This window comes from Mya arenaria, chromosome 1 (genome assembly GCF_026914265.1).
Source record: "Mya arenaria isolate MELC-2E11 chromosome 1, ASM2691426v1".
Classification (NCBI taxonomy): Eukaryota; Metazoa; Mollusca; class Bivalvia; order Myida; family Myidae; genus Mya; species Mya arenaria.
The window spans coordinates 16,053,039-16,080,808 of record NC_069122.1 but is presented as its reverse complement, the minus strand read 5'-3'; the positions used below and the strand labels follow the sequence as shown (position 1 = coordinate 16,080,808).

Genomic DNA, 27,770 nt, shown 5'->3' with positions numbered 1-27,770 from the left:
GGTCGAGTTGTGAATATTTTGCCTGACGCTCGCTCCTTCGGACATCTAGGTGTTGTATTTGGTGAAGGTTTGAGATGATTTCCCCACCTTCACATTCCCACCCTACGGTATCCAATTTAAGTTCTTTCAAAAACGTTAAATCTGACGACAGAATTGAATATACCAGTTTATTTCTTGGTTTGTAGTTCCTGAATATTACGCTGCACTCTACTAATCCATTCAAATTCAGCAGGTTGATATCATCATATTGAACATATTCTAAAACAAGAAATTTTAGATTCTTGCAAGTCCCTAAATCTAATACACTTGGATTGTTCTTGCCCTGCAGCACAGAAGAAAAGTCGCTTTTCCAGTTTATACTTAATGACACAAAAGTGGATTTTCTTGTATCTAAGAATTGCTTCATCATTGGCTTGTTGATTGTTAATAGATCAATAGTGCCCATAAAACCACCGAGGACGACATGCTGCAGGCAGACCTCGGCTCCGATGTATCCGCTTCTCACCGCTTCATCAAACCCTTGCAATAACATTTTCTGAAAATCTTTTGCTATGTTTATCGAATAACCGTTTCTTTCAAAGTATTCAGTAAGTAGTTCATTCAATGACTTCGAAAACATTTCAGCAGCAGTTCTATCCATGCCGCATAGAAACAGGAACATCTGACGCATGCTCAACACAGCTTCTCTTTTGCGATGTCCCAATACGTCCTGAACGTGTTGACAATGTTTTTGCAAATCTGAGGTGCTGCTATTTGCTAAATATAAAGCTGACAAGTACTCTTGCAGCGTTTTGTGCAAAAATTGATAAGACGCTGATCTTTCACCTATGTTTCTACTGCAGGACATAATGCCAGATTCAAGAGACAAAATTTGGTACCTTTTCTCAAACTGAGCCTCTGTTATGCCGAAAACAATGGAATCCTCCTCATTTTCTGAAAACAGCTTATTGAAAGCTAGTTTACTCAAAGAATCAAGAAATTCCTTTGGAAAATTGTTGTACTCTATCTTTTTCTTTTCGTTCATTTCACACCACCTTTCTTCCATTATTTTCTTGTAAACTTCAGACAGTTTCATGTTTGCCTGTAGCTGATCCTTGTACCAGAGCCAAACAATTTGAACATGCACGATTGGAACATCGCTGAAATGCCACAGACCTTTCGTTTTGAGGTCTACAATGCAGGTTCTTGATTGTTTTACGTCATTTGGACGTTTAACTACTTGATGTTTGTTCAACTCCTTAATTAATCTTAGAACAAGTTTTTCTGGTGACTGAACGCCCTCCAACTGCACATGGTTCTCGAGCTTTGAGCGGTTCACTTTAATCTCCGCTAGTTTGTATGGTCGTGTTGTTATCAATATTGTACAGTTAATCCAACATGTTTCTACATGAGGAATTCGTTCATCACGCTTACATTCGCTACAATGTTTCCACTCGTCTAAGCCATCAAGCAGAATAAGGCAACATTCTGATTTCAAAATTTGTGCTAGCAATTCTTTTGACTCTTTATCGTCTGAATTAATCCGTTCAATCAAACACTGTAATATCATATCTTTGATTTTGCATTGATCATAAGCTTCGCGAAGCCTTATGTAGAATAAAAATCCGAACTGACTCAACAGGTTGTTTTGTTTCGTCTTTTTCTTTCCATATTGTTTTAAGCTGCACCAGTCATGGACAATCTTTTTACAAAGAGACGATTTACCTGTGCCCGGTTCGCCCTCTACGAATACCGTTTTGGCCATCGTGTCATTTTCGCCCAGAAACATCTTATTCATATCTGATATATTTTCATCTTTTATGATTCCATCTTTGTCTTTCTTGTCTTTCTTGTTCTTCAATTTAAGTTTTGGGTTTTCATAAATGTCTTCTACAGCTGCATCGATATCCAATTGGATGTTCATTTTGGAAGCAGTTGCTTGGTAATAGATAAGCAACTGTTTCTGTAAATCTGGAAAATGATTATATTATATTTAAGGTGTTTCTAAATGAAAATAGAAATAAGAAGTAACAAACGACAATGTTGTTGGTATAGGATGATGTTAGTAAGTAATTAAAAGTAAAACAAATCCTTAAATTTATGACAACATAACTACTTGTCAGAGGAAAAAGTTGATAATTGAGGATATATTAATCCAATAACTTTAGTATTTTGAATGGGATGTTAAATATTACGTAGATTGTGTTATGATCTGATTCCCATTTGCATTACACAGAAAACGATATAATTAACAAGGTGTTAATTAATTAAAATGTCTTTAAACAGGGTTAGAAACAAATGACGCCGATAAGGCCTTGCCGGACTTACAGCCATTACTTTAGGGCAAACTATTGCTGACATGTTGAACAAATGATTTCATTACAATTTAATATATGTTTTAAAAAAGCGATAGCAGCACAAACGTCATGAGCACCACACTCTCCAAATGGATAATTATGTGAGTATTGATTAAAATAGTAATTACTGTGATATTAACGTTTGCTATAAAATCGTCTGACTTCGGCCTTTCTAAGTTAGAGCACGAAATTTATATACCATACACATGCCGATGCAGCTAACAAATATGCATAGAAGTTTTGAATTCATTCTTATTAAAAGCTTAAAAGGTTATGACACAACGCATTCCTGTGATTTCCATAATGTGCATAAGAGCAGGACAAAGATAAGTCATAAACGCATGTGGATTTCAAATCAGCTGCTCAGTTACACTTAAGTTTCGTATTGGATATGAGTATCATTCAACGTTCAGAACGACTTATTCAAGCTTATCTGACGTACTCAATATTAAACTGCCATGCTGATAATGTTAAATGGGCTAAGACATTATGGTTGCGACGAAGTTTTCATGCCGCGTTTAAATAGGCAGTGCTTGCATACAGCAAACTATTTCAAATCTTTTGAATATAAAAGCAAACTGTCTTAAGAACGTGACAAATGGCTCCGATTTGGCCAAGTTGGTGTTATTGCCGATTGAACTTGTGACCTTGACATTTAGACTAGACTTTAAATGACAAACTCCAAAGCTGCGGTACATTTATCTGTTGTTGTTTTTTTCAATCGAATACAATTGAGTTCATTTATAACTAAGATATGATAGTAACAGATGGACACAGGACCGACGGGCAGTATGACTAGGTAATGCTTTCAGGGCATTAAAAAGATAAATGTCACGCGTCAAACTTTAATGATATACAAGTGGCGTGATGGTATGTACGTTGGTGTTAAACGAATTTGTGTTAGATATATACTATGTGCTAATTTTCACAATCAAAAAGTACAATCAAAATGGGGTGAACTGTTACCCTGTCGCTGACTTTCAGAGTGTAAGTATAATTAAAATTCCTTGTCACATATATTTTATTTTTATTTGGTTAACTGCAGTTGGCAAGCCTGCGATTCGTCGTAATGTTTCTGTTTCGTTAGTTTTAAGTCGCACTGAGTCAATATACAATACTAATTCAGACATGGTATATACATGTTTTGGAATTTACTACTACTAGTATATCGAAACACAGAATTTTCTGAAGACCAGTAGTATATCGTGTTCGGTTTATAAACATGTTTAGGGTTTCACACCGAATGAAAAGTGATACAGAATGTTTGAAAAAAAAATATCATAATATCTTCTATGTATTTGATGGGAATTCGACGGTGTTATCAAAATCATATGCTTAAGGGTAAAACAATTATTTGTTTTCTCATTTTAGAAAAAAATGCCCATTCCTCTACTTAATGAAAAGCTATTAATAACTCCATAACTATCCGCTTATTTCACCCATAACAGATGAACCGTTTATCATATGAAGTGGTTTGTATCGAGTGTAATGCTACCATAACGTATTTTCTAATGGTATACCAGTGTAGTTAAACTTGATATTGACGTCATTTTACACTACTAATTTAGCGTCTAGCTTTTTACCGAAAATATATAACCTCTTCATTATGGCGACTAATGTGTCAAGCGCTTAACATAATATTAAATTCGTTGCCATTTAGTTTATCAAAATACAATGTGAAATGAAACTAGTAACGGGAAAGTTTTAAAGCTCACCAAAGACTGGCTCTATAACTTTCCCTTAGCTTGTTTCATAAATGTTTGTATCAACTGCCCACTCATGTATGGTGACCATCTTTTGCTACACATTATATTGTTGTTGAAATATCTCCTTTGTTACATAATTGTATCCACAGAAATAATTTATTCATTGAACTTTACCCTCATTTTAATCCTATCTATAAAGAAGGGATGCAACTCCTGCAAATGCAAATTTATAAGCTATATCTTATATTATTTAACTTCACAAGTTAATTATATCCAGCCTGTCACGCGCGATAGACCGTTTGTAGGTGAGTGTGAATTTATGGTAGTTATAAGAATTTATATATTGCATTTTGGTCGTGTTTGAAAATTGTCTGTGCATTGATAACTTGTTCCCTATCGCCCAACTTGATTGAAAATGTGATAGTGATTATGTTTTATTTTATATGGTTTCAAGTACGGCCAATATATGAAATTGACAATCAGAAACGTCCCTAATATACACAATATTAATTGTATTTGAACAACTGTAATATTTGCATTTTTTCAATAATAGTTATAGGTTATTTCAGATTGTTCTGTACAATACGGATATATATTTGGACGAGTACACACCTCGCGGCTCGTCCAATATGACTTTCCAAGCTGTGTACTTGTCCATAAATATTCCGTATTGTACAGAACAATGTTAAATGACCTTTTCATTCTTTACCTATTAAGATGATCCCAAATATATTATGTATCGTACAGAAATTGTTAAATTACCTTTTCGTTAGATACCTTTACCTTTTCGTCCAAACAATTTCCGTATTATACAGAATATGGTACAGGTATCCAATGTATAAACTGATATATTTTGCAATCTTCAAGCAAAATAACTTTTATTTTTTGTTTACAAACTACAATATTGGACCGCTAATAACAAAAGCTTTATCAAAACGCTTTATCAGGAGCGACTTTTGATTCGGAGCTTCAATCGGAATCTTTTCGCGGGTTTCGTCTTTATCATAGGTTTGACATGGGACCTGTGAATACGTAATTGTTCAATACTGAATACATATAGGATTTTTGTTAGCTAGTACGCTCCGATACGGAAATATGTTCTACGGTCATGTGGTTTAAAAGAGCGTCTATGATTGGACATATAAATTAGGTATATAATAAATGTTTTACTGACTATTCCTCATGCAATAGAAAGAATATATGTTTCTGTTAAGAGGTATAAGGGAATGGTCTAAAATACACTGAAAGAAAGACACAACACGCAGAAAAATAACCGCACAAACATCACAAACGTGTACATGTGACATACATGGTGTAATGCCCATAAAAAGCTTGATACAATGATAAGAAGATGCTAGTTTCAAGAGTCTTACCTGACTTTGCTTTGGTGGTTAATTTGTACTGTCTTTGTTCTTCTCCGTCATTCATGCTCGTCAGTTTTTTACGTTTGATAAATCCTTTCAGCTCGTTTTTTCCGCTTTCAACCTCGTCTTTCAGCTCCCCTTTCCCGCTTATTGTCGTTTCTAATAGTTCGATTTTTCCATCTTCAAATTGTCTTGTTATGTTCTCAGATATTTTCATGAGTTTAAGTTTTCCGTCCATTGTCGTTACAAGTAGTTCTTTTCCTCCATCCGCAGTTGCCTCCTCCAGTTGTCTTGTTCCGCTTTTAACGGTTTTAATGATTTCCCATTTTCCGTCCTCTGTCATTTCAAATAGTTCATCCCGCCCCGCCACCGCTGAATCTTTAAGTGTTTGTTTTCCTCTACCAGTCGTTATATCTAGTTCCCGTTTTCCATCTAAAGTGGTTTGTAATGCTACTCTTTCGAGTTCAAGTTTCCCGGACTTAGCAGCGTCTTCTAGTTTGATTATTTCCTCTTTGGTTGCCTGAATGAGAATTTTCTTAGCATTTTCTATACAAGAATCAAACTTTGCACGAGCATTTTCAAACAAGTTCTTAATATCGTCACCGGCGCCCTTTCCGTGTTCCTGTAAACTTGACGTTAAAACATCACCGAGCCTCTCAAAGTCACCCTTTATCGCACTAGCTTTTTCACTCCATTCGCCCTCTTTAGCAGAAGCAAGTTCCGTAATATCTTGGACGCCTCTAATCACAGTATTTTCGATAATATATTTCAACAAGTCTGAGCTGGGATCTTCAAATTGTGTCTTTAACTGAAAGTTAAATAATGTTATGTAAGGATTTATGAACAACTAGTCATTGAATTACACACACAATACACAGTACATATTTAAAGCCAATCGACACGTCTAAAGTACGAATATCGAATCCTACTTTTTAAAGTTCACATGGCATGACAGACAAATATCGCATAATGGGCTACATTTGTAACATTAAAGAGTTGTAAAAACGATTAACGTACGAATCGATGTATTTATAAAATACAATAATATACATATTACTGTTATACATGTTTCAGCAGCCTACTGTAACACATGTTTCTTCAGCCTACTGTAACACATGTTTCTTCCGCCTACTTTAACACATGTTTCTTCGCACTAATGTAATACACGCTTCTTCGGCCTACTGTAACACATGTTTCAGCAGCCTACTGTATCACACGTTTCTGCAGCCTACTGTAATACACGCCTCTTCGGCCAACCGAAACACACGTTTCTTCTGCCTACTGTTACACACGTTTCTTCGGCCTACTGTAAGACATGTTTTATTGGCCTGCTGAACCACACGTTTCACCAGCCTACTGTTACACATGTTTCTTCAGCCTACTGTAACACATGTTTCTTCTGCCTACAGTTACACATGTTTTTTTCTGTCTACTGTAACATATGTTTCTTCAGCCTACAGTTACACAAGTTTCTTCAGCCTACTGTAACACATGTTTCTTCTGCCTACAGTTACACATGTTTCTTATGCCTACTGTAACACATGTTTCTTTTGCCTACTGTAACACATGGTTCTTCAGCCTACTGTAACACACGTTTCTTCAGCCTACTGTAACACATGGTTCTTCAGCCTACTGTAACACATGGTTCTTCAGCCTACTGTAACACACGTTTCTTGAGCCTACTGTAACACATGGTTCTTCAGCCTACTGTAACACATGGTTCTTCAGCCTACTGTAACACATGTTTCTTCAGCCTACTGTTACACATGTTTCTCCAGCCTACTGCAGCACATGTTCCTTCTGATTACTGTAACATACGTTTTTTCAGCCTACTGTAACACATGTTTCTTATGCCTATTGTAACACACGTTTTTCAGCCTACTGTAACACACGTTTTTTCAGCCTATTATAACACATGTTTCTCCAACCTTCTGCAACACATGTTCCTTCTGATTACTGCAACACACGTTTCTTCAGCCTACTGTAACACGTTTTTTGTGCCCACTGTTACACATGTTTCTCCAGCCTACTGCAGCACATGTTTATTAAGTCTACTGTAACACAAGTTTCTTCGGTCTACTGTTACACAAGATTCTTCGGCCTACTGTAACATACGCTCCTTTGCCTACTGCAACACATGTTCTTTCTGATTACTGTAACACACGGTTCTTCGGCCTACTGTAACACATGTTTCTTCTGCCTACTGTTACACATGTTTCTCCAGCCTACTGCAGCACATGTTTATTTAGTCTACTGTCACACAGGTTTCTTCTCCCTACTGTAACACATGTTTCTCCAGCTTACTGGAGCACTTGTTTCTTCGTTACTAAGATAGTCATTCTGATGTACTTTTTTCATAGTGTCCGTCCAAATTTCGATCTGTCCGTTTTAAGTTAATAACTTTTAACGCAAATGTTCATAATACTTTAAGAAAAATGCAAATCTCATTTTAACTTTAAGAAAATAAATACCTCTTTAAAATGCGTATAACCTAGTGTTTAGTGTAAAATGCTTAAAATCACTTTACTTAACATTTGATCGTCTCCCGGGAAGTATGTTCACCAGTAATCCCGTGCTTCAGGGCTTTACAAAGGACCATGTAAACTAGCCAAGGTAGCTCTTACCTATGCAGATCATCTTTATAGCCCTAGATACCAATTTTAGATCAAACATTCAAAGACAATGAACCGCCCTAGGTAATCTGCTGTGTACTGTTTTTATGGCCCCAACTAGTGTTGACTATACTAGACATTGCACTAAAATACAGAGTGAGTGAGTGAGTGAGTGAGTGAGTGAGTGAGTGAGTGAGTGAGTGAGTGAGTGAGTGAGTGAGTGAGTGAGTGAGTGAGTGAGTGAGTGAGTGAGTGAGTGACAGACTGACTGACTGACTGACTGACTGAACTTGAGTTAGTTTGCCTTCACTTGACTGACTAAATGAATGCAGGAATGAACAAACGAAACAACGAATGCAAATAAAGAATTATTTATGAATTGGGATCGACTAAGTGAGTGACTGACAAACAGACTGACAGACCGGTCGACTGATCGGCCAAATGAATGAATGAATGAATGAATGAATGAATGAATGAATGAATGAATGAATGAATGAATGAATGAATGAATGAATGAATGAATGAATGAATGAATGAATGAATGAATGAATGAATGAATGAATGAATGAATGAATGAATGAATGAATGAATGAATGAATGAATGAATTAATGAATGAATGAATGAATGAATGAATGAATGAATGAATGAATGCATGAATTAAGTATTTAATTAACGCAAATTATGAATCAAAATGACTTGTAAATGTCGATGAGACTTTAATAACACAAGTAATTATTAGCACCTCGGGATGTAAATGAGTTACAAGAAAGCGTCTAGGACAATATATATCCAGTTTTATCTGCCAGCCTTTGTATGTCAATCTTTTGTCCGTCTGTGTATATGTCCGTACGTCAGATATCTCTATTTAACTTATAAGCAGCCAAAGCAAAAAATTAAATATTTTTTCAAAACATTTTTCATGCATTTTTCATAACAAATATGAATTCTCAGTAAGAAACTAAAATATTGATTTATACACACTTAGTTTGAAATATGCTAACTAAATGTGATCAATTAGATATGTTTGATAAGAAACACCCGCGTCTTTCTGCGCTCCAACACACGGTGTTTCATTGCCAAAAGGTATATATAAATGTTTACAAGTCCCTTATGTATTGAAAAGTCTATATATTTTAAAGGTCTTCGTATAGAAAATCGATTCCAGCTAGCGAACCTCAGTGTCTAATACTTAACGAATATGTATTACATTTAAGTATATTTATCGCGATTTCTCCCATCCGAACATATTTTCCTTCGTTGCTTTTACCATATTTTCTTCCTAATTTTGTTCGTTATATTTCTATCTGTTACTTGTTTATCCGTCTTAATATGGGTTTTATTCTCTATTCCGTCCCCGTCTATCTTTTTCACAACCGTCTGTCTATATTAATAGGTATTTTAGATGTTTTTCCATCGGCCGTCTACCTTATTTCCCCTGTCGCTATTGTGTCCACCCGTCTAACGTAATATATATCGCGGTCGGTATTTCTTCCGGATATATTTTTTAACATTTCAGTCCGTCCGTCTAACTTATTTCTTTCTGTCGATAGATTTGTTTCATCTGTGTTTCCTATTTATGTCTGTCACACGCTATCGTATATCTGTATTAATTCATCCCTTTGTCTTTATTTTAGTATCTCTGTAACTATTTGATCCGTCTGGTTGTCTTTTTCTCTCTGTCGCTTTATTCTCCATCTGTCAATTATATATTACACTGTCACTTCCGAACATATCTATGTCACTTTCCGGCACGTTTGTTTATCATAGTTTCGGGTCGCTATCTCTATGTTTATTTGGGTCTCTAACCATCTTACATGTAAGTATATCTCAGGTCATTTTACACTTATGTCTAATCTCTCTACGTTAAATTCATATACCACCATATTTTATTTTTCCTTTACCTTATCCAGCTGTTTCCTTGCTTCTAGTATATCTGGATATCCCTGGAAATCTGGGTCGTTAAGCAACGCAAGCATGCTGTCTATACACTCAGTGGTGGCCTGGTCTGTCAGAGCACTTGAGCATAGGTCTGGCATGTGCCGGATCTTGTTGACGTACTTCCGAGCCTGAGGGTTAAATTTGGTTTGATAGATACATATTCTACCTAATTTACTCTCACCCGATCATGAGTTCGTTTGAACATATGGACTATCATTCCTTTCGCATGCGTTTGATTTCAATGCGAGGTAAAACCTCGTTGAAAACTTGTGCTTATTGTAAATAACATCGAATAAAGCGAATGATAAAGTTGAAGTTCATGGGTAAAATATTTTTCATAATAATTTTAATCAAAGCCGTTCATGTTCTATTGTCTTATGGACGTGATGTAGAGATCAAATAATTACCTCGTCAGATAGTATTTCCACATTCTTGGTGAATTGCCCACAGTTGTATATGAAGGCTGCCAGCCCGTTGAAGTCAATCTCATCAAACGAAGATTTGTCATCATACCCTGTTTGTTGCATGAATAACTTGGCGACAGCAAACTCAGAGTCTCGCCATGTGTCAGTCGAAGCGTTCCTCCAGGAAGGTTTCTTTCTTTTGTGTATGGCATTGATTTCATTTCGAAGTTTTTCATGATATCGACAATGTATTGGTTGCTTGTCAGATATAGGACTGTGGTCTGATGAACAAGTCTGCTCATTCGATGCTTTCTGTAGAATACCGTTGTGTAGATGGCTAGCCTTTGACTTGACAGATGGCAGTAGAGCTGTCCTCGTGACGAAGACGGCCTTCCATTGCCTCAGCCAGTTTTGGGATTCTGTGCTGTCGAACGCCATTTTTGACGCCATCTTTTATCAGCCGAATTCAGCTATAAAAAAACCCATAGTTGTTATTAGCAGACTTGAGTCTTTTATTACATTTATTTTATTTTATTTTTAAATGAAATGCTTGTTTTAATATGTTCTATTTTTTCATAAATAATTTAAAGGATTGGTCAGTAGCTGATTGATTAACTTCTGACATACTGGTTTGTCATATCTAAAGCCAAAAAGTAAAGCAGTTTTGCATGAAGATACAATTAATATTATAAGTGCTATGATCCTTTTAAAATTGGAGTTGAACCAACCTATCGACTTAATTTAAAATGGCGCTTTGCACAATATTCCAGAATGATTCCCTTGCACTGTTGGTCAAATCGATTAGAAACTGTACAGCTTTACACAGTTATGTGCCTAGTTGTGCAAATCTTTAAGTGGTATAGTTCCTACAAGTGTTACTTTATTTAGCGTTGTGTTTAATTGTCTTCAAGGTTACGATTGAAAATTGTGTTGACAGTATATGTAATCAGGATGCTCTTGATGAGTTAATGTATTTGTTATACGGGACATATACTACCAAACACAAATAGAATCGTAATAAAATATTGGTAAAACAACCCAGGTGATCAATAAATGCTTATTGACCTCTTGGCAATTTAATACAGTTAGATTGTGATAAGGTGTCTGAACATACTACAATAATAATATTGAATTGTTTTCAATGCTTCATGCTTATTCATGAAATTTCATTTTCTTATTTAAACTTCCATAAACGAGACGCTTGAAAGAAGCTTCATATGCCATTTTGCTTTTTTCCATAATTTTTATCGGATAAATCGAAATATTTCAAACATTGCAGAGTTAAAGAAATACATTTTACTGAGTTATTTAACAACGCTCTTGTTGTTCAAGTGTGATGCGTAGAATCCGGTCAATGTCAGTCATTTCAGGTTATACCTTTGGGGGATAATCAAATGAAAGGACAGCCCAAATGGATATCAACCTGTTTGGCCTTAATGGAGGGGTTTGAAAGCCATGAGCGCATCAAAGCTTTGTTGTGATTATCTTGTTTAAATGAACACGGATAATCGTTTAACATACACAGATACACGCGATAATACAAATGTAACTGTGAGAACTATAACGTATGCACCATTCGTACATATACATTAAATATGAACGCGCACGATCAAGAGGAATCGATCTCCCGGACGTATCCCAAAGTGTAAATCATCAAAAATCAGAAATGACATTCAAATAATGACATTCAAAGTCCTTCATCTAGTCGTTGTATCATAATTTTAGTTATCATTTCTTTGTATGTCGCTGCCCTCTAATAGCTGGAATTACATGACTAATTATGTGACGTCATTGTTTATAAGAATGTCATTAATGAATTTGTATTCAGTAAATATACCAACATAACCTCGTAAAAACATTTGAACCTTTGGAAATCATTCAATTACAACGCGGCGTAGACTAATTTTTCTACCTTCTTTCACACAAAGTTAAAACGATATATGGGACGCGAATCGTCCAAAAGATATAAGCGATGCAGAAATATTTTTAAAAAAAACAAGCTAACAAAGCCAACTGGACTTCATGATGATCTATTAGTAAATCGGCAGCAAGAAATGTATTATTAAAAACAACCTTAAATAAAATAGCGAACGGTTAAATGACGGTCAATCTATCACCTTTAAACTTTCTCAAATTTGGCATGTGGTTAATAAACGAAATATGCGAACTTTAAAGTTAAGGATATACAGCAAAATGACATCTTAAACACTAAGTAATGTGATAACAAATCGCTGGCTTCTCGGAAAGCTCAACAACTTCATTTCAAGTGTTTACACCAAAACATTTTTGTGAACATAAACTAAACTAAGGTTATTTTTCAAACGGCAAATATAGTGCGTGCCAATGATCGAGAGAAGCTCAGACATTTATTTTTGAAATGTAATCATGCCCATTTCTTTAGTAAAACAATAAATTGTCCTTATATAAGATACAATATATTTTACTACTAATTAAGCCAATGATCCTTTTCCTTGTCAAAAATTAACCTTGTTGACTTCTTTTTAGTTTTGACCTCGACGACATTTCCTGTTTTTTAGTTATGCCTTGATGGAGGCCAGCATGGCTGAAACGTTGGCAGGATAAGGAAGCTGACTCACAGAAACTATTGTACCTCTTGGTCTTTTCAACAATCCGGTAAAAGGCAAAATCATCAACACAAAAAGTAAAGAACAACGAGACACGCTCTAGGGATGCTTACTAAGGAAAGGCAGACGTGGTACACGCCCTAGTTACAAGCGATACATGGTATATGCACTAAGGAAAATGAGACATGGTACACGAGCTTAGAACAAGGAGACTTGATATACGCACAAAATACAAGGATACATGAAATATGCACTCAGGACAAAGAAACATGGTACATACACTAAGGACAACGAGACGTAGAACAAGCACTAAGGACAACGAGACGTGGAACAAGCACTAAGGAAAACGAGGCGTTGTACACGCACTAAGGACAATGAGAAGTATAACATGCACTAAAAACTACGAGACGTGACATATGTACTAAATACAAGGAGACGTGGTACACGCATTTGAGACAATAAGAGATGGTTCACGCACTAAGGACAACATTACGTGGTATATGCACTTAGGACGACGAGACGTGGCATAAGCACTTAGGACAACGAGATGTTGTACACGCAAGTAGGAGAACGAGACGTGGTTAACAAACAAAGGCCAAGGAGACGGAGACGTGGTACAGGCACTAAGGAAAAGTATACGAGGATCATGCAATAAAGAAAATGAGACGTGGTATATGGCCTAAGGACAATGAATCGTGGTGCACGTACTAAGGACAACGAAACCGTGACATATGCCCTAAGGACAACGAGACGTGCTTCACGCTCTAACGACAAAGAGAAGTGGTATGCGCACTAAGGACAATGAGACGTTGTACGCGCACTAAGGACATTGAGGCGTGGTACACGCACTAAGTTAACGAGACGTTCTATACGCACTAAACGAAAAATGAAACGTGGTACATGCTCTAAGCACAATGACGTGGTACAAGCACTAAGGACAATGGGACTTGGTACACGCCCTAAGAAAAATGAGTCGTTGTACATGCACTAAGGACAATGATACGTTGTACCCGCCCTTAGGACAATGAGACTTATTAAATATCCTAATGACATTGAGACGTGGTACAACGAGGAGTGGTACACGCATTAAGATCATTGAGACGTGGTACACGCACTACGGACATTGAGACGTGGTACACGCACTAAGGACATTTAGACGTGGCACGCACTAAGGACATTGAGACGTGGTACACGCACTAAGGACATTGAGACGTGGTACATGCACTAAGGACATTGAGACGTGGTACACGCACTACGGACAATGTTACTTGGTACACGCACTAAGGACATTTAGACGTGGCACGCACTAAGGACATTGAGACGTGGTACACGCACTAAGGACAATGAGACGTGGTACACGCACTAAGGACAATGTTACTTGGTACACGCACTACGGACAATGAGACGTGGTACACGCCCTGAGGACAATGAGACGTGGTACCCGCCCTTAGGACAATCAGACGTGGTACACGCCCTTAGATCAATGAGACGTTGTACATGCACTAGGGACAATGCTACGTTGTACATGCCCTAAGGACATTGAGACGTGGTACACGCACTAAGGACATTGAGACGTGGTACACGCACTAAGGACATTGAGACGTGGTACACGCACTAAGGACATTGAGACGTGGTACACGCCCTTATGACGATGAAACGTGGTATAAGTTATAAGGACATTGAGACGTGGTACACGCACTAAGGACAGTGAGACGTGGTACACGCACTAAGGACAATGAGACTTGGTATGCGCACTAAGGACAATGAGACGTTGTACGCGCACTAAGGACATTGAGGCGTGGTACACGCACTAAGTTAACGAGACGTTCTATACGCACTAAGAAAAATGAAACGTGGTACATGCTCTAAGCACAATGAAACTTTGTACACGCACTTAGGAAAATGTGACTTGGTACACGCACTAAGGACATTGAGACGTGGTACACGCACTAAGGACATTGAGACGTGGTACACGCACTACGGACAATGTTACTTGGTACACGCACTAAGGACATTTAGACGTGGCACGCACTAAGGACATTGAGACGTGGTACACGCACTAAGGACATTGAGACGTGGTACACGCACTAAGGACATTGAGACGTGGTACACGCACTAAGGACAATGAGACGTGGTACACGCACTAAGGACATTGAGACGTGGTACACGCACTAAGGACAATGAGATGTCGCACGCACTAAAGATAATGTTACTTGGTACACGCACTAAGGACAATGTTACTTGGTACACGCACTAAGGACAATGAAACGTAGCACGCACTAAGGACAATGAGATGTGGCACGCACTAAAGACAATGCTACTTGGTACACGCACTAAGGACAATGAAACGTGGCACGCACTAAGGACAATGTTACTTGGTAAACGCACTAAGGACAATGAGATGTGGCACGCACTAAAGACAATGTTACTTGGTACACGCACTAAGGACAATGAAACGTGACACGCACTAAGGACAATGAGATGTGGCACGCACTAAAGGCAATGTTACTTGGTACACGCACTAAAGACAATGTTACTTGGTACACGCACTAAGGACAATGTTACTTGGTACACGCACTAAGGACAATGAAACGTGGCACGCACTAAAGACAATGTTACTTGGTACACGCACTAAGGACAATGTTACTTGGTAAACGCAGTAAGGACAATGAAACGTGGCACGCACTAAGGACAATGAGATGTGGCACGCACTAAGGACAATGTTACTTGGTACACGCACTAAGGACAATGAGATGTGGCACGCACTAAGGACAATGTTACTTGGTACACGCACTAAGGAAAATGAGATGTGGCACGCACTAAAGACAATGTTACTTGGTACACGCACTAAGGACAATGAAACGTGACACGCACTAAGGACAATGAGATGTGGCACGCACTAAAGACAATGTTACTTGGTACACGCACTAAGGACAATAAAAAGTGGCACGCACTAAGGACAATCTAAATTGGTACACGCACTAATGACAATGAGATGTGGCACGCACTAAGGACATTGAGATGTCGCATGCACTAAAGATAATGTTACTTGGTACACGCACTAAGGACCATGTTACTTGGTACACGCACTAAGGACAATGAAACGTGGCACGCACTAAGGACAATGAGATGTGGCACGCACTAAGGACAATGCTACTTGGTACACGCACTAAGGACATTGAGACGTGGCACGCACTAAGGACAATGTTACTTGGTACACGCACTAAGGACAATGAGATGTGGCACGCACTAAAGACAATGTTACATGGTACACGCACTAAGGGCAATGAAACGTGACACGCACTAAGGACAATGAGATGTGGCACGCACTAAAGACAATGTTACTTGGTACACGCACTAAGGACAATAAAAAGTGGCACGCACTAAGGACAATCTAAATTGGTACACGCACTAATGACAATGAGATGTGGCACGCACTAAGGACATTGAGACGTGGTACACGCACTACGGACAATGTTACTTGGTACACGCACTAAGGACATTGAGACGTGGCACGCACTAAGGACATTGAGACGTGGTACACGCACTAAGGACATTGAGACGTGGTACACGCACTAAGGACATTGAGACGTGGTACACGCACTAAGGACATTGAGACGTGGCACGCACTAAGGACAGTGATACTTGGTACACGCACTAAGGACATTGAGACGTGGCACGCACTAAGGACATTGAGACGTGGCACGCACTAAGGACATTGAGACGTGGTACACGCACTAAGGACATTGAGACGTGGTACATGCACTAAGGACATTGAGACGTGGCACGCACTAAGGACATTGAGACGTGGTACACGCACTAAGGACAATGAAACGTTGTACACGCACTAAGGACAATGTTACTTGGTACACGCACTAAGGACATTGAGACGTGGCACGCACTAAGGACAATGAGACGTGGCACATGCACTAAGGAGAACGAGACGTGGTACACGCACTAGAGACAACAAGACGTGATAGAGGCCCGAAGGACAATGAGATCTGCTACTTGCCCTGAGGAAAATGAGATGTGACATATGCCCTAAGGAAAATGAGACTTGGCATATGCCCTAAGGACAGTGATACGTGGTACATGCACTAAGGAAAATGAGACATGGTACACGAGCTAAGAACAAAGAGACGTGATATACGCATAAAATACAAGGATAAATGCTCTAAGGACAACGAGACGTAGAGCAAACACTAAGGACAACGAGGCGTTGTACACGCATTTAGGACAACGAGGCGTTGTTTACGCACTAAGGACAACGAGGCGTTGTATACGCACTAAGGACAACGAGAAGTAGTACATGCAACAAACGTGGTATACGCACTAAGGACAGCGAGACATGACATATGCCCAAAGGACAATGAGACGTGACATATGCCCTAGGACAACGAGATTTGGTACAGGCACTAATATAAATGAGATGTGGTACTTGCCCTAATGATAATGAGACGTGACAGATGCCCTAGGACAACGAGATTTGGTACAGGCACTAATATAAATGAGATGTGGTACTTGCCCTAATGATAATGAGACGTGACAGATGCCCTAAGGACAATACACGTGGTAGACGCACTAAGGACAACGAGACGTGACATATGCCCTAAAGACAGGGAGACGTGACATATGTCTTAAGGACAACGAGACTTCACATATGACCTAAGAACAATGACACATGGCATATGCCCTAAGAACAACGAGACGTGGCATATGCACAGAGGACAGCGAGACATGACATATGCTCGAAGGACAACGAGACCTCACATATGCTTTAAGGACAACAAGACGTGACACTTGCCTTAAGGACAACGAGACGTGGTACTTGCACTAAGGACAAGGAGACGTGGTACACGCACTAAGGACATTGAGACGTGGTACATGCACTACGGACATTGAGACGTGGTACATGCACTAAGGACAACGAGACATGTCATATGCACCAAGGACAACGAGACATGGCATATGCACCAAGGACAACGAGACATGGCATATCCACCAAGGACAACGAGACATGGCATATGCACCAAGGACAACGAGACATAACATACGCACCAAGGACAACGAGACATGGCATATGCACCAAGGACAACTAGACATGGCATGTGCCATATGGCCGTGACAATGGCACGTTCTCCTTCTATATAAATCGGTCATTTTCGAAAACGAGGGAATTTTCAGGTTCGCTCGAGCGTAACGTTATGTTATTATTTCAAAGCATTGTAATTGTGAGTTATTACGCATGGCGTTGGTAGTATTTGAACATTCAATTCCAGGTTAAACCAGTTGATGTATTTAAGTTGTTGTGCAATCGTTACAAATACGTTGTTTAACCAATGAATTATTTTAAAAGTGTTTATGCAGTAATTGAGTTATTACACATTTATGTGTAAATCAGTAGTCAGGTATGTCTATTCAGGAAAAATACACTCGGTTGACCCCTTCTTATTCTATATTAATCGGCCATTTTGGAAAATAATTGAATTTTCGGATTCGCTCGAGCGTAACGTTATGTGATTTTTTAAAAGCATTGTGCAATAGTTGTGAGTTATTACGCTCGGCATTGGTAGTATTTGAACATTCAATACCAGGTTAAACCAGTTGATGTATTTAAGTTGTTGTGCAATCGTTACAAATACGTGGTTTAACCAATGTATTATTTTAAAAGCGTTTGTGCAGTACTTGGGTTATTACACATTTATGTGTAAATCGGGTACTTAAATACTTTTGAATGCATTGTATATGAGCGATCACACAGTGTTCAAACTTCAGGTATTTAACTTACCATTCTGGACGTAAAGAAAATGAACCGTGTTTTGAGATTACTCGAGCGTGACTTGATCGAAGAGTTTACATATCGATAATGTAGCAGACGAATCAACATTTAGGATATAAGGTGCCCTATTTGTTGTCGTTTAAACATGATCTATCATACTTATAATATAAACATTCATGGACAACTGAATGAATCAATAGTTTAAGATCCCAGTTGACAACGCTCTTATCTAAATCATGTCACCTGCATTTTTTGTAATAAAGCTACCTCACAATCAGTATTAGCAGACGAACGTTTAAAGATTTAAACATGAAGGAAACATGTCCGAACTTGTTGAATAGGTTTAACTATGATGAAATCAATAGACATCTTTACCCAAATGTTTAAACTATATAACATATTAAACAATTTATTGGTTAAACTCCAGAGCAGTTTTATCATTTTGTAATATAGACTGAATTAACACTTTATACATCTATACGATGCCCGTGGTTTATTCACTCGCTTACCATGCCAGATGTCCCGGGTTCGATCCTGGGAGGAGGTGAGTGTAGAAATGTAAAACTTGTAAAATGTGTTCTTTCTTCAATGTTTAACAGCAAAATGCGACTATTTGATGTAATAAATACGATGTATCAAGTGAAATGTAAAACCACATCTGATTAGGTGGAAGGCCAAATTGAAAATCAATTGCAAAATATGCTACAAAATGCACTGCTCCGTAAATAGGGCTGAATAATAATTATGATATCAATAATATATTAAATAATAGAGACTTATAACGGCATGTCAAGTGGGTTAATCCGACAGTATAAAAGAGTGCGAATCAATGTAATTTCACGTAAATTATAAAACATCATCAAGGAGTGGGCACGTCAGTTGTCACAGAGAAAGTTCGGATCTATAAGGTGAGTGAAAATTACAGAAAAAATATGTAGCTTCAATTACATGCGAGGGTCGGGACTGAATGGGTCATAGCTTGGGGTATGGCTAGCTAGAAGTATGGAGTGGTCGTTAGACCGACTTAATGATAAGATGATGCACAGTGTAGCATTATGGACCGCTTCTAGCCATCATGAGACAATAAATAGGATCTGTCGAAGATTACCAGCTCTATATTCTATATATGCCTACTCATGAATAGCTTTAGTACAAGATACTTGTTCTCGCATTTAATAAAGAATGTGCATTCAACCCCTTTGGTTCGAGTTCAAAACTGTGCATTCTATTGAATATTGATTGACTAGTATTCTTAAAAACAAGAACAACCCAATATTCTTATACTGTTTAATTGATAAATATATGTACAACTATTTACACATTATTTTTAAAATACATGTCTGCTGAAAATCCTGGGCCATTACCCAGCCATTATCTTTTTCGGGTAATATTGACATTGTACATAGAACTGTTTATTTTGACCCTTTCCCTTTGTTTTTAATATTTTGTCAATTTTCCATAATTTAAATCAACGTTTATTGTTTATAGTCCACTCTCATAAAATGTTCCTTTAATGTCTTCTTCTTGTAAATCTCGTATTCTGTAGATGGACAAAGTTCCCTTATGGTACCGTGTATGAACTCGAATTATCTCGCCTGAATAGCTTTCGTCATATGCTCGAGTAAACGCGCCTTTCAGGTAACTTATGCGTACGTAATTGCCGATTTTAAATGTAAACGGGTTTAGTTTCGGCGATGATTGCTTCCCTTTAGGGTTTTGTGCAAAATATGTAGCTAGTCTCACTTCTTCCTGCTTATTGCCTTTGGCGTTGGCGGGTCGCATTGCAATTGTTCTACCATAGTTATTGTTATAACTATCACTCTATCAGCGATGTCTAGCAATACGGGTAGATTACTGTAATTGTCTTTGTGGGTAATGTAGCGGTACAGTTTCTGTTTGATGGTCAAAATAGCTCGCTCCGATGTAGAGGCCTTGGTTTTGTTCTGTGTTGGAAAGTAATGGACGTCTAATTTGGGCGTGAGGTTTTGAACTAGTTTTGCTTTAAACTCTTTTCCTGAAAGTGCATGAAGCGAAGTATTAGTATTGGAATAAACACATTTAATTGTGAACAATGAACACATAGTTAAAACGTACAAAACATTTTGTGTTAACATTCATATACATAGATATTTCATTTAAAATGTACCTTTATCCGTTATCAATTTTCAAGGATCTCGGCAAGACTTGAAATATGTCTTCAAACGCATCTGCGACTTCCCGATCCGTTTTCCGTCGTAGAGGGCACAACCAGACATACTTTGAGAATGTGTCTATGACCAGCAATATATGTTTTAAACCTTCGTTCCATTTTTCAAAAATTGACCACATCGGTGAGGTCGGCCATCCATAAATCGTCTTTTCCCGGGCTTTATTACATGATTTCGAAAGCGCCGACGCACGGCAAACTTACGCCGCTGAGTCGTTGTTTATCGATCTTCACTACTATAATTCGAAGTGACGCATTTGTCAGCATCGGCAACAAGCATAATTTTCAAGAGAGAATGATATTTTTTAAATAAAAGTTTATCTTTATATGGCCGTGTACGCTCCGTAGCCTTTTCATACGAATCGCCTTTATTATGTCCATCATCGATGTACTGATCGTATAACTTGTTAAATTTATCTTGTTTTATTTTTGAGCAATTTCCCATGGATGTATAAAACCATCATTTTCTTCTACATCCAACGCAATAAGGACAACGAGACGTGACAGATGCCCTAAGAACAATGAGACCTGCTACATGCCCTTAGGACAATGAGACGAGACATATGCCCTAAGGACAATGATACGTGGTACATGCCCTAAAGGCCTACGAAACGTGGTTTACGCCCTTAGGACAATGAGACGTGGTACACGTACTAAGGACAATGAGGCGTGTTACATGCTCTAAGGACAACGAGACGTGACATATGCCATAATGACAACGAGACGTGACATATGCCCTAAGGAGAATGAGACGTGGTACACGCACTAAGGACATTGAGACGTGGTACATGCACTAAGGACATTGAGATGTTGCATATGCACGAATGATAATGCGACATACACTAAGGACAAGGAGACGTGGCACACGCACTATGGACAACGATACGAGGTACATGTCCTAAGGACAAAGAGACGTGACATATGCCCTAAGGAAAATGAGACGTGGTGCACACACTAAGGACAACGAGACGTGGAACACGCACTAAGGGCAATGCGACGTGGTACATGCACTAAGGACAAGGAGACGTGGCATATGCACTAAGGACAAAGAAAAGTGGTACATGTACTAAGGACAACGACAAGTGGTACATGATCTAAGGACAACGAGACGTGAAACATTTCCTAATGACAATGCCACGTGCTACATGCCCTAAAGACAGCGAGACGTGACATATGCCCTAGGGAGAATGATACATCGTGTACGCACTAAGGACAACGAGACGTGGTACACGCACTAAGGACAATTAGACGTGGTACATGCACTAAGGACAATGGGATGTTGCATATAACCTAGGGAACATATAAGACGTGGTACATGCACTAAGGGTAAGGGGTTGTGTTATATGAACTAAAGACAACTATAAGTGGTACATGCACTAAGGACAACGAGACGTGGTATATGCACTAAAAACAATGAGACGTGGTGCATGCCCTAAGGGCAACGAAACGTGACATATGCCCTAGGGAGAATGAGACGTGGTGCACGCATTAAGGACAACGAGACGTGGTACACTGACTAAGGACAATGAAACTTGGTACATGCACTAAGGACAATGAGATGTTGCATATTCCCTAAAGACAATCAGACGTGGCACATGCACTTAGTACAAGGAGACGTGGCAGATTTCCTAAGGACATTGAGACATGGTACATGCACTGAGTACAATGATATGTTGCATATGCTCTAAGGACAACGGGACGTGGTACATGCACTAAGGACAAGGAGACTTGGCAAATGCACTTAAGACAACGGGAAGTGTTATATGCGCTAAGGACAACGAGATGTGGTTCATGCACTAAGGACTACATGAAATGGTGCACGCACTTAGGACAACGGGACGTGGTACATGCACTTAGGACAACGAAAGTGGTAGATGCACTAAGGACAACGAGATGTAGTATATTCCCTAAGGACAATGGGACGTGGTACATGCCCTAAGGAAAATGAGACGAGGTACTCGCAATTAGGACAACGAGATGTGGTATTGGCCCCTATGACAACAATACCTGCTACAAACACTAAGGAGAACGATAGGATGTATATGTACCAGGAATACGATACATGGTTAACGCACAATGTACATCGAAATTTAACACGCTAAACGTCCTAGGGACAAGCATAACATGATAGGAGAACGAGACATGACAGATGCACGAAGGACAATGATTCACGGTTCAAAAATAAATTAAATAAGGTCATGGTACCCGCTCTCACGACAAGGAGACTTAGTACTCGGAAAAAGGTCAACGAGACGTGAAACACGCCTAGGATAACGAGACATGCTACATGCACTTGGGCCACACAAAATTGGTGCACGTAATAAGGACACTTGGTACCAGCACATAGGAAACGCAATCAGGAATGGAAAACAAGACACATACTCGAAGGACAACAAGCCAGGATACATGAAGTAAGACAACGAGATTTAGAACACGCAACGTTCAGTTGTAGGCTATGCTACCTTTAGATAATTTATATCCAAGTACATAAAGTTTCAAGTATTATTTGGAAGTGCTTTGTGAAAAAACCCTGCGTAAACCTTTCAATTCTACCCGTGCTTGACCCACGTTTGAAAACAAAATATAGTTAAAGATTTAGTATTTCAAAAGTCCAAACACAATCGACAACTTTTAAATTAAAACTTTAAAAAGCAGGGTTGCGTGCTTTTTACATATTAATGCAAATGATAAGTAATTTGTTAACACTTACATTGAATTGAGCATCTACTATTCCATTTTCTTTCTCGTGAACATTGGTGCAGATCTTTTAAGATTTTCCTATTCGGGACATAATATAACCAAGTCAGGCATGTTTAAATTCTTCTTTTAAAGTGAGCTTTGTTTCAAACATCCGTACTTCCCCAAAAGCGTATGTATTGAATTGTGTGATCAATCTGTGCGCCTTCTGTCCTTACATAAATCACACTTCGGTTGATAAGAAATAAAAAAGTTTCGTTGCCTGCTACTTTTATAGAAAAACAAACAAACTCTCATCAAGTGTAAATATTCATACGTATGTTTATTGCATGTACAAATAGCCTTGCTACAGTATGATACGGCTATTTTATCTATAAGTAGTAACTTATAAATCATTAGTTCTCGACGAGCAGCAAATTGGAACATATTTTAACAAGGAACTCTTAATCCATTGGCTTCAGAAATGGTATGCTTCGTATTATTAGCTGTGTCAAAACGCTTCAAACATTCGAATCGTATTAAGTCGTTTTTTGCGCACTAATGTGTGAACTATATGTAGCTTATGTTTACCTCCTTGAAGACATAGGTGACCATTTCGGTCATTGATGATTAATTTTACTAAAGTCACGTATAACATCCTCCTTATTGGTCAGGGATGATCAGCCGTTACTTTAAGTGACCATTTCGGTCAGTGATGATGATAATTAAAGAGTAAACATTATTACTGATTAAATAGTATTATATTTACCATTTTAACCAACCTTTCTCAACTTAATAATTCAGCATTTTCCAAAATCATTAAGCCTTTTTATAATTTTTAATAATTTACCGAAACAATTAAATATTGTTAGACCTCTCATGTCGCAATATCTTCTTTTATATGGGAATTATTATGCCTTTCACCATTCTTCAGGTAACGTATTAGTGTTCAATAAAAGACTAAACAATTAACAAAATACTTTTAACATTTTATGTTTAGAATGTTTAATGAATTCAATATTGATTAAGTATCAAACATTAAACATGATTTGTACATAGTTGGATTAGAAATAGCATGAAGGATGTCTCTATCTGGGATTGGCTTATCTAGCTCTTTATCATACACTGGTACTTTTCTTACACAAAAACCATCTTCATCATGATTATTTTTACTTAGTTCACTGTTTACTCATTTGTCTTAAGTTCTTAAAAGCTGAATTTGAATAACGTCGTTTATGAAAAGTTGTTCTTGTATATACTCAGAACGTTTATCTTTACATTCCTTATAAAACAAGGTTTTAAACTGTTTACTTTAACTAAACGAAAAAAGATCATCATAAATGTCTGGAGAACCCTCAGGAGGTACATACAGTGTAAAGAATACAACTTTTTACGCTTATATAGTATTATAAAATGTAAGCCAGAACAATTTTCTGAAATGAGGAACTAAAGTGATCCTGTTTAAAGGCCAATGCCATCATATTTACGTTTAGATCTTTAAAAACTTTTATATATCCATTTTAATTTACAGTTATATATTCTTCTAATTTGGTTTCAGATAATCCAATCACACCATATGTTTTAACTAAGGTATGAACAACTGGAAACATCACTGTGTTCAGAATAATCTGAATTTAACAAAACAGCAGCTCAATGATAATGACCAAGATTAGATTGATAAATAGATTATTACGGCGATTACGGTTATTGTGATCAAGTTTCCTACTCGTTTAAAGTCAGGTTCAGATTTCTGAGATCCAGGTCATTTACGAGCTTGAAGAGGCATCTGGGCAAGCCACGACAAAACAAATCAAAGCACTGAAAGTGCTGAATGAGGCAATGCCTTGGTTATATCAATGGTTTGTTGACTAAAGGCGACAAGAATATTGTCTTGAAACTGAAAACCTTGAAAACCCTTATGTTAAGATGGCAACATCGAAATTAAAAAGTTGCAATAAAATGTAAATTTGGACTGAGTAAGGCATTGAGCCAACTGGGTTGATATTCATAATTTATAAATGACCCAGCGGACACAACAACGCTGAAGGCCATTCTTCAACGTTGAAATGTGGGCGAATAATGATTGATTTAGAAAGTGTTGTGGACAATGAGATTTTAACGTTAAACAACTGTGTTCTATTAAAAGTTATATAAACTTTAATCTTAGACTTACATAAAGTATGAATTGTTCTTGCTTGCCTAGGAAGTAAGTGGTTGTCGATAAGTTCATCAATGGTATGGTATAACAATTGTATACGAAGGATGTAAGTGGATGCTCGATCGTTTTCTGGTTGCTAAGGAATTCACTGGTTGCTAAGGAAGTCATGTTGCTGTAAATATTGATAGTTGCGAAGATTATCAGTTGTGCATTCAGTAATGTTTGGTGAATGTAGCTGCAATGGAAGTAAGTGGTTGTTCAGAAAGTCAGTAGTTTTCAAGTTAATCAATGATTGCCAGGGAAGTCATCAGATGCGTAAGAAGTAAGTGGTTGCTTAAGAAGTTTTAACTTGCTAAGAGGCCATTGGTTGCTTAGTAAGAATGTGGTTGCTAAGAATATTATTCATTGCTTAGTAAGTAAATGATTGATAAGGAAGTGATTGGTTGCTAAGGATGCAATTGGTTACTAAGGAGGTCACTAAATGCTAAAGAAGAAAGTGGTTGCTTAGAAAGTATTTGGTTTCTAAAGAAATCATTGGATGCTTTTAAAGTGAGTGGTTGAGAGGGAAGTCAAAAACTGCTTAGAAAGTCACTGGTTGCTAAGAAAGACATTGGTTGATATGGTTGAAGTTAGTGTAACTAAGCAAAACATGAAGCTATATACAAATATTAAGGTGTTGGCCTGGTTATTTTAGACAAGATATAATTTGGATCCCTTAGGCCACTCCTTTTTTATTTTTTGGTTTACAAGAATTTTTGGAAAAAATGTCCACTGGGTGGTCGAAAAAAAAAAAAAAAAAAAAAGGAAAAAAGTCGCAAAACATACTCTTAAAGGGTGAAAATCAGAAAACAACATAAACACAGTCAAAATTTATATCATTTACTTGTCATTTTAAATCCTTAAACTGCTATTAATGCATGTTTTAATACACTCAAAGTTTCAAAGTTCTTATTAAACACACAGTTTAAATCTTACATACTGTGCATATAAAACATCAATGATATTGACTATAAAACATGTTTACATGTATAAACTACACTTTTAATCAAAGATACATTGAATATCACTCAGCAAGACATTTGTTTAGCTTTAAGGGTATGCTAAAGCAAAAGTGAATGCAGAACACTTAAAAACTTACCAATATTAAATTGAAAAAAAGAGGAGGCGAATTTTACGCATTAAAATACACAAAAATTGCGCTGTATTAAAACAATACATAACATTTTCTAAACATTGTTTAAGTTATTTTAATATTGGATTTGGTCAATAAAGTGAAATAATTACCAATTTTGTAAATAAGGAGGTAGCATTTTATAAAGACATTTGAGCTTTAATATTGCGAAAACAATTACTGAAAAACTAAAAACCAAACTAGACCTAGATTTGAGTATATATAACCTATACCATGAGGGGTCCTAGTTGTGTGTAACCCGATCCATGCTAAGTCCGGATATTTTCGGACCGGGATATTTACCATGGGATGTTCACCAAATCCATTTCAAATTCAAATCTTGCAGCAAATTACCACATCAGTACATAAAAAAACACATAGCAAAATATTAAATCTTGCATTTGACTTAACTTTATGTACCAATGATAGTAACAGAGAAATCCATAATTATGTATAGGACATTTTCATCTTCTCCCAACTCCGCCATTTTGTGTAAACATGCGTTCACAGTGCATCTATCTATACTTCATGCTTGTTTATTTTTCATTTTAAAGAGTATTCCTTGGTTACAACAACAAATCTCATTTATAGTGAAATATCAAGTTCATTACGAATTGAAATGGACTTATTCAAAATAGTTTTCCGTGTTGTTTTATCTAAAGGTTTTGCACAAAACTCCTGGCATTGACACATGTGTTCAACTCTTTCATTGTGTTTACTCTACTATTAACCCAAACATGAATAAACATGTAATCTAAAATAAACACAAGCTTTACATTGACTCAATGACAAGTATTTCCAAACCATTTTGTGATTTAAAATCCATAAACACCA

General features: G+C 37.5%; 1 protein-coding gene across 1 annotated transcript; it reads right to left on the bottom strand.

The window, feature by feature from the left end:
- Positions 1–672: 672 nt before the first annotated feature.
- On the bottom strand, positions 673–23,779 carry LOC128224928 (uncharacterized). The gene is made up of 7 exons (XM_052935056.1): positions 23,642–23,779; positions 10,365–10,831; positions 9,921–10,085; positions 5,416–6,214; positions 1,705–1,950; positions 879–1,329; positions 673–709 (listed from the first exon to the last, which is right to left on the bottom strand). The coding sequence occupies exons 2-7, from the start codon at positions 10,809–10,811 to the stop codon at positions 673–675; spliced, it is 2,145 nt and encodes a 714-aa protein (XP_052791016.1). The 5' UTR covers positions 10,812–10,831; positions 23,642–23,779.
- Positions 23,780–27,770: the final 3,991 nt, after the last annotated feature.

Coding starts and splice junctions, on each gene's coding strand:
- LOC128224928 (XM_052935056.1), bottom strand. CDS start 10,811: ATGGCGTCAAAAATGGCGTTCGACAGCACAGAATCCCAAAACTGGCTG. Junction 6,215..9,920: donor CAAGGAAACAGCTGGATAAG/GTAAAGGAAAAA, acceptor TTTAACTTTCAG/TTAAAGACACAATTTGAAGA. Junction 710..878: donor GAGGCTCAGTTTGAGAAAAG/GTACCAAATTTT, acceptor CAACACGTTCAG/GACGTATTGGGACATCGCAA.